The following is an 8,991-nucleotide window of genomic DNA, read 5'->3' as shown; positions in this document are numbered from 1 at the left end:
CCTAACTTAACTCACTGTCCCAAATTTCGGCGATATCGGACATTAAATGCGCCTTTTATGGCCCCAAAACCTTAAATCGAAATATCGGTCTATATAGCAGCTGTATCCTAATCTGGACCGATCTGAGCCAAATTGAAGAAGGATGTCGAAGGGCCTAACACAACTCACTGTCCCAAAATTTCAGCAAAATCGGATAATGAATGTGGCGATTATGGGCCTAAGATCCTATATCGTTGGATCGGTCTATATGGGGGCTATATCAAGATGTAGTATGATATAGCCCGAACTTAACCTGCTTATGGACAAGTTTCAGCTCAATATCTCTACTTTTTAAGACTGTAGCGTGATTTCAATAGACAGCCGGACGGACATGGCTAGATCGTCTTACATTTTTACGACGATCAAGAATATGTATACTTTATAGGGTCGGAGATGGATATTTCCATGTGTTGCAAACGGAATAACAAAATGAATATACCCCATCCTTCGGTCGTGATTTTAAAAATCCCTACAATTCTAAACGAGACACCTCAGGAAATTTCTCAATTTATGTAAAGAAGAGTTGAAAATTTAGAAAGCCAAATTTAGGAGTTAGATACGAAATTCCTAACTTACGACAAGAAGTTTCTGCACATGAAGATGAAAATGTCGCATCTGGAAATCAAGGGTAGCCTAGTCTTATCGACATCGTTACTTGAAGGTAGCTATTAATATCGTTCACTGTGGAATTTTTTTCACAAAACATTATTTCCTTATTGTAGAAATCCTTAAAAAAGCGTTTTTTTCAATAAAAATACTAATAGGCAACACTCTTTTTATATTGGGTTGCCCAAAAAGTAATTGCGGATTTTTTAAAAGAAAGTAAATGCATTTTTAATAAAACTTAGAATGAACTTTAATCAAATATACTTTTTTACACTTTTTTCTAAAGCAAGCTAAAAGTAACAGCTGATAACTGACAGAAGAAAGAATGCAATTATAGAGTCACAAGCTGTGAAAAAATTTGTCAACGCCGACTATATGAAAAATCCGCAATTACTTTTTGGGCAACCCAATATATTTTACCACTAGCATTAGGTCTGTTTGCGTACTTTTCCAGCAGAGTAAGTCCGCGATCGACTTTCATTTAGCCGAGCATCAGCATGCATTTCGAAGGCCGCATAGGACTCTAACTGCTTAACGTGCCATCACCGTACACAAAAGTGGAAACAACGTTCTCAAGTCCCTTGTCGGCAGCACTTGATGAGCTGACAAAGGAACCTTGGACTAACCACCTAATGCTTCTGGATATTGTGGCTAGACAAATTGCTGCGACCACTGATGTGAGGCTAAGGGAGCTTTCTATTTGGTCATGTGACGGCTACGGACACTGTGTTATCATTGAAGATATCTGTATCCGTTCACAACTGGCAGACCAATTTGAACTAATTTTTTCTAATCCCACTGTGCTTAACTTTTAACTGCTCAGCCAGATCCAATAAATACCATGGGAGCATCTTCCCCCCTTAACAAATTCAAAGGAACGGTTTTGCTTTCATCGTAACTCTCTGATGAGGATGATTCCATCAAAACTCTTAAGAAACCGATATTGCTCTTTTCTTGGTGTCTGGAAGGATACAATGTTTTAATTTTTCAATATTTTCCAAATAATTCCGCAAAATTTGCTCTTACCTTCTAATGTAGAACAACTGACTTGAGGTAAAATTACAACTTCATTTGGCGAGTTTTCTGTAACTGAACACTAGCTGCTGCCATTAATCTTCATTAAAAGTAAATATAAAAATTAAACAATATTAATAATTACCAATAAAAAATATTTTTATTTTTTACTTACCTCTGCCTTTTTGATCCATTTTGGTGTTAGATTTTGTATTTTTAAGTAACCGCTGCTCATAAACAGCTGACCTTTACAAAACATCTGTTCAAAGTTCCATTTACGAACTGTCAACATTTGCTCTCTGTCGCGCTCTCTTCTGCTGGCATATAAAGTACTCGAACGACTTCCAGTAAAAATGTGTGCAAATTTGGCTTCAGAGCAAATTTGCGACTTGGAAAGACATGGCTCCAGGAGGCCATCTTTGAGGAAGGTGGACTCTTAATGGGACAACATGGCTTCCGTTTAGGAATGTCATGTCACGCTTGAGAACAACTCCTATAATAGCAGCAAAATTAACTACTAATATTCAGCAGACAGTGTTTGCTAAATATTTTCAGCCAACTTTTTTCTATGAGTTATTGTTGTTGTTGTAGCACTTTAGTCAAAGGAACTCTGTGACTAAAGTACGGTGGGTACGTCCAGACCGATCTGGGTTAAACAGGTGACGTGTGTCGTCTGGTTCCAGGTCAGAATCGGTACACATATCCTGCACGTTGGCATCAATCCTTGCTCTATAGGAATTGAGGTTGCTTCATCGGCCGGATCATAATTAAGCTAGAACCACTCTGGTTTGCCGGCGGAAGTAAATTTATGCAGGTTCTTTAGCAGGCGGTCGTTCTCCAAGGACAACATTGACCTGGTAGCTATTCCCCGCATCTGTTATCGTGTCTGCATTAATGTTGTCTTGATCCGCTGGATACGCCGCTTAATCTAGAGGTTCTCTCTTGTAGCGCTGAACCTCTAGCTCAAGATCATGTAGATTAACTTTAAGGTTTCTGGGCGGTGTATAACTGTCCACAAGATAATGATTTGGGTGGCTCCTGCATAACAGCCCAGAAGGTATTCTTGGACAGCACGGGTAGGATCTTAGTCTGTTGATGCAGGTAGTCCATGTGATCGTTGACTAGGATGTTTATTTCCAGATTCAGCTCGCTTCTGGGGTAAGTGGGATCCGTGCAACGAATCCCATCTGGGAGTACCACTGCCTGCACCGGGAAAGTGGGCCCCACTTGGGATATTCGACCGGCTGATATAAAGCAAGCGGCTGCTGTATTAAGGACGTCTCGGATTTTCCTCTCGGCAACAAGCACTTTTGAGGAAGGTGTCAGCTCACTGAATCGGCGATTGTAGACCCAATCGTCCTTCTTCTGATTGATAAATGTCCGGTGCTTAGAGGTTACGAAGTCGGGTTGTCGATCGATGGTGAGAATTATAGGAGTGGTCTGACCCCAAAGAAATTACGGCTTGCCAGGATACGTCACTAAGGAGATCTGGGGATGCAATGGAAATGTCTGGCGAGCTGCTGCACCTCTTCGTAATCCTAGTGTGGGCACCCTAACTCAACGTGCAGAACGTGGAGCCTTCAATCTGCTCTGCCAAGGCTTTGCCACACTGCGTAACCTAGGGGGCATGCCTTGAAACGTGATGCGCTTTAAAGTCTCCTAGAACCTGGCGATTATGGCCAAACAATAGCCCACTAATGTCGGGCCTTTACACTCGGCCATTAACTGGGTAACAATTACCAACCGGCGGTAGGTACACGTTGTATAGATCTTCCTCTCAACAGTATCGTGAGGCTGTAGGTGTTTGTCAGCTTTGTCATTCTGTATTGCAGCAATCAATATGTTCTTCCAACTCATACAATCTACTATCTCGTCGATCTTCCCTCGGAGACCATTGCAATTCAATTGCAAGAAAAATACACTTCCCAGCACTGATATGAGGGGGTTTTACTGTTGCGTATTTCGGAGGGGTCACATTGTCCTGTCTAGCGGGTTCGCTAGCTTATGGATAAATAGAACACTCTTCCCGCTAAATGCTTTGTAAAGGGTGATTTTTTAAGAGAGTTAAAAAAAAAACATAAATTTCAGAAAAATGCATGAAATCTTTATTTGAATCGATAATACGGTTCGTATAATTTAATCTTCGATTATTTCATGCAAATGTTAACTGTGACTGCGCCCTCCCCCTTACCCCTATTTTCAAAAACTCCAGACCTCGGAGATGGCTGCACAGATTTAAGCAAAATTTTGTATGCCGCCTTAGGTTACCCAAATGCAAATGCAAATTTTGGCCATGAACTTTTCACTTAGGAACAGGGGCAAACTTCTCACATATCAATAAGTGCAGTCCGATTCAAGTTTAAGCTCAATGATACGAGGCCTCCCTTTTATAGCCGAGTCCAAACGGCGTGCCGCAGTGCAACACCTTTTTCGAGAGAAGTTTTACATGGCATAGTACCTCAGAAATGTTGCCGGTATTAGGAGGGGAAAACCACTGCTGAAAATTTTTTTCTGATGGTCTCGCCACGATTGGAACCAAGGCGTTCAGCGTAATAGGCGGACATGCTAACCTCTGCGCTACCGTGGCCTCCAACCCAGAAACACAAAATTTGTATAAAACTTTGGGGTCAAATAACCTGGGGGGACGCCCCACCCAAAAACCCATCCAAGCGGACATGTTTGCCGATTAGGACAGTGTGGGTATCAAATGAATGGAATTTAAAAGTAGAGTACAACAAGATATAAAAAGTTTTAGGGGGCCGTCCCACCCCTAAAAAACATCCCAAAAATTACATATTTACCGATTGGGGAAATATTGGTATCAAATGAAAGGTAATTGGAAGTAGAGTACGAATCTAGTATAAGCATTTGGTCCAAGGTGTTTACGGGAGCTCACCAATCCTAATACTCCCCCAAACGGGCAGGTATGACCAAAATAGAGTAGACTATGAATCCGGTATACAATCTTTTAACCAAGAGTCTGGGGGCCGCCCACCCACCAAATACCCTTCATTACAACATATAGGTCAATCATGACCTTATGGGACTTAAAGGGAAGGTCTACGACAGTAAAGTACGAATCTGATCCCTTGATCTTCCCCCTTTCCCCAGTTTTCAAAAACCCTAGATCTCGGAGATGGGTGCAAAGATTTAAGGAAAATTTTTATGCCCCCATAATTGTAACTCAAAAACACAAAATTGGTATAAAACTTTGGGGTCAAATAATCTGGGGGGATGTCCCTTCCCAAAAACCCACCCAAACGGACATGTTTACCAATTGGAACACTATGGGTATCAAAGAAAGGTATTTAGGAGTAAATTTCGAACTTTGTACAAAAAGTTGCTCAAAGTGTCGAGGGGTACCTCACACACCCACCCACTTTGATTCTGCTATATCAGGTTAAAGACCGATTTAAACCGTACAGTTGTTGGAAGTCATAACAGAACACTATGTTCAAAATTTCACCCAAATCGGAGAAAATTTGCGGCTTTCAGGGGCTCAAGAAGTCAAATCGGCAGATCGGTTTACATGGGAGCTATATCAGGTTGTAGACCGATTTGGACCGTACTTGGCACAGTTTTTGGAAGTGATAACAGAACACTATGTTAAAAATTTCACTCAAATCGGAGAAAATTTGCGGCTTCCAGGGGCTCAAGAAGTCAAATCGGGAGATCGGTTTATATGGGAGATATATCGGGGTATAGACCGATTTGGACCGTACTTGGCACAGTTTTTGGAAGTGATAACAGAACACTATGTTAAAAATTTCACTCAAATCGGAGAAAATTTGCGGCTTCCAGGGGCTCAAGAAGTCAAATCGGGAGATCGGTTTATATGAACCGACTTAGACCGTCCTTGGCACAGTTTTTAAAAGTCATAATAGAACACTACATGCTCAATTTCACCCAAATCGGACAAAAATTGCGGCTTAACGGGTTCAGGAAGTCAAATCGGGAGATCGGTTTATATGGGGGCTATATCCAAATCTCAACCGATATAACCCATTTACAATCCCCAATGACCTACATCAATAGGAAGTATCTGTGCAAAATTTCAAGCGGCTAGCTTTAGGCGTTCGACTGCTATCGTGATTTCGACAGACGGATGGACGGACATGGCTAGATCGATTCAGAATATTCTGCAAGACTTCATATAGAAGTCTTGCAGAATATTCATCAGGAAACTGTAACCAATCCAACTTCATCATATCCGCTGAATATCGTCCTAAGTGGACGCCCACCACCACTATGGACAGCTCCATTTGAAGCGTTATTGTTCACAAAAGCATTAAGTTTGTTACACCTTCTTCACTATCTTTCATGCAAACTTGCCTACATGTAAGCTTTAAACTACTTTTGCTTTTTATGTCCTGTGGATTCCAAACGAATACATAACAAACGTTTTTGTCTAACTCCTTGCTAACGCTATAATAGTAGATAAGATCATGGCCAGATAATGTTTATTATAATTTTTTATTTATTTTTTCACATAAAATAAATTATAAAAAAAATTAAAGGGCCATATGGTTTAAAAACAGATGAGAAACAAAGTTCAAATAAAAATGTTGTCAAAATTTGTTTTTCTTCACCCTACATCTTATACATATGACCTCTAGTCTTACCAAATATCCTAAATCCACGGGTATGTACACAGAAATATTTTTGTACATTATTTAAAATTAACTTTCTTCAATTTTAATGACTTTATAGGTCTAATAATCTTTTTACGTTCTTCACGGTGCTGTTTCATTTGCTGTTCACGTTTACGCATTTCCTTAGAGGGAGGTTTTTTCATTTCAAAGGTCATCTGGCGATTGCCAAGAGAACGGCCAATGGTCTGAACTTTCGAATTGGTCTCTTCTACCTTGGACACACGATCTTGAAGACTGACTTTCATCATGCCACGTTTAACAGCGCTCATTTCGGCTGCTGATTGGAGAGAAAACATTTTAAACTCCTTGGGTTTATCGGATTTGGCCAATTGCTTTGTTGCTATTAAGGTTTTTCTGTTGTTTGGTTTTGCTTGCTCCACCACTTCCTCCTCCATGTCCTCTAAATCTTCTTGTCTTTGTTTTTTCACTTGCTTATAGGCCTTTTTCATTTCTTTGGCAAATTCTTTGACATTTTCATCATCTGAGGATTCCGCTTCGGATGATTTTTCATCTTCATCATCACTCTTTTCCAGGCCAAAGAGATCCTCATCATTGTCACTTTCCTCATGAGGTTTACTTTCATCTTCGTGTAGTTCATTAACTCTGGCTACCTCAATGCGTTTTTTAATTTCTTTTAGTTTGGATTTTTCCAAGCGATTGAGCACTGGAGCCAAAAGTTTATATTCTTCGGCATTTTTGTCTATATTGAAATCGGTATTTTCAAACATAGCCTTGAAACGATTGTCCTCCAATAAATTGGGCACTTGTTTGCTAACCGGTTTAGCTGAAGGATTAGTTTGTTCTTCGATAATTTTAAGAGCCAATTCCTGATTGACTTTGGGCAATTTACTATTGAGTTGTAGACGTGGTTTCCGTTCACTTTCGATTTCTTGGCGTATCTTTTCTTTGCGGAAGCGTTCAAAGGCAAATGGATCCACAATGGTCTTGGCCTTGTTATGCAAACGAGCATCAATAAAGTAGCTGGAGAAAAAGTATTTAAAAGTTTTAAAAAACAGTTAAATTTGGTTAATCGCCCAGCTTACCCATGCATGTAGGCTTTTAATAAATTGCTACCTATCAAATGCTCCAAGCCCAATTCTTCCAATTCCTTTTGTGTAACAAACTGATAGTCGTCGTACATGTTCTCCACCACTTCCGACTCTATTTCTTCGGTCAAATTGTCCAAGAAAGAGCACCATCTAGGTGCAGGGCCCATGGCAGGTACATAAAAAGTCAACATTTTCACATCTTCTTGGGCCAAGAAGAACATACCCGTCTCAGGTATGGTACAGAAATCATTGAAGGAGCTAGTGGATTCTATGTAAGCAATTTGTTTGCCCTGGAAAAGCCATAATGACAATCTATAGAAGTTTTTTTTATTTAATAACTCACCGTTTGCTCGTCCCATAGTTTAAGCATTGCCTCATCCAATGAATAAACCGCATTGTGATTGGTGTTGAAAGCCAAACGTTTAATGGGTATTTTATTTAAATGATCCTTCACCAGCAGTGGTTCCTTTGAGCGTATATCATAGAGTAAAACATGTCCTGAATTAGTGCCCACACCCATATGAAGACCATCTTTGAATTTCAGTGCAGAAACCGAGGGGAATTCTTTAACGCCAGGCAGTTTGATAGCCACATCCAATGTGGAACATTTTGTCTTTGAACGAGGGTCCCAAGCCTCCACGGTACCTTCCTTTGAACCCACCATCAGCAAACCATGCTCCGTACAGACCTCGCAGGCATTCAAATTGGAAGCCTCAGATTCATAGGGTTGTAGAAATTGACCTCTTTCCAAATTTAAGCGATATATCTCCTAAATTTAAACAAAAAATTATCATCATTCTTATATATTTTGCGCTCATACCTTTGTAGTTCCCACTATGAACAGATCACACGAGGGCTTGTGATATTTCATATCACGTCCAAACCTTGGTATACGCAAACGATAATGCCTTCCATGAGCTGCATGTATTTCTACATAGCGATCACATTGTAGAAAAACCATTTTGCTATAATCATCGCTTATCACCTCAAAAGTGGTGACTTCGGAATCAAAACATCTCTCAAACTTTATGGACAAATTATTTACTTCAAAGCATTTGACGCGGGGCTTATAGGTTCCTGTGGCCAATATATATTGCATATCGGGTGACATACGTATGGAGGTACAAACGCCGGGCATATCAAAATCTTGTATCAACTCGATTTGGCGGCGAGAGTCCACCTTTTTCATAAGCTGGGACTTCTTCCGTCGGTCCGTTAGCCACTACATGGTTGGAAAAGGAGGATTATAAATTTAGCTGGTCCATTTTTTTTTCTTTAAACAGATAAACAATGTACTTACTTCTGGTACCGATTTTCCCGCACTAAGGTTATAAATTTTTACATCGTTCACCTCATTTACAAACATCTTTTCATATTTCTCGGATACTACTAAATATTAAAAATCGAATGCTTTTTTGACAAATTTCCAATATAAACAAACAGTAAACAGCACGTGTTATCAATTCGATAAGCAAAACAAACTATTGTGAATGGAAATTATATTGTGTTATCGTTAACCATATGTTTCAAATCTGTGGTATATCGATAAAAAAGTGTATTCGCGTACTCTCTAGGCGGTTTAAAAAGATGGTCTATGAGAACACCTGTTAACAGCAGGCCAGGTTTGAAGG

General features: G+C 40.0%; 1 protein-coding gene across 1 annotated transcript; it reads right to left on the bottom strand.

The window, feature by feature from the left end:
* Positions 1-6,113: 6,113 nt before the first annotated feature.
* Positions 6,114-8,841, bottom strand: LOC106092381 (nucleolar protein 10). Its single transcript, XM_013259227.2, has 5 exons — positions 8,661-8,841; positions 8,181-8,582; positions 7,704-8,129; positions 7,355-7,650; positions 6,114-7,292 (listed from the first exon to the last, which is right to left on the bottom strand). The coding sequence occupies exons 1-5, from the start codon at positions 8,724-8,726 to the stop codon at positions 6,329-6,331; spliced, it is 2,154 nt and encodes a 717-aa protein (XP_013114681.2). The 5' UTR covers positions 8,727-8,841; the 3' UTR covers positions 6,114-6,328.
* Positions 8,842-8,991: the final 150 nt, after the last annotated feature.

This window comes from Stomoxys calcitrans, chromosome 3 (assembly GCF_963082655.1).
Source record: "Stomoxys calcitrans chromosome 3, idStoCalc2.1, whole genome shotgun sequence".
In the NCBI taxonomy this organism is placed as follows: domain Eukaryota; kingdom Metazoa; phylum Arthropoda; class Insecta; order Diptera; family Muscidae; genus Stomoxys; species Stomoxys calcitrans.
This window is presented reverse-complemented; position numbering and strand designations above follow the sequence as displayed.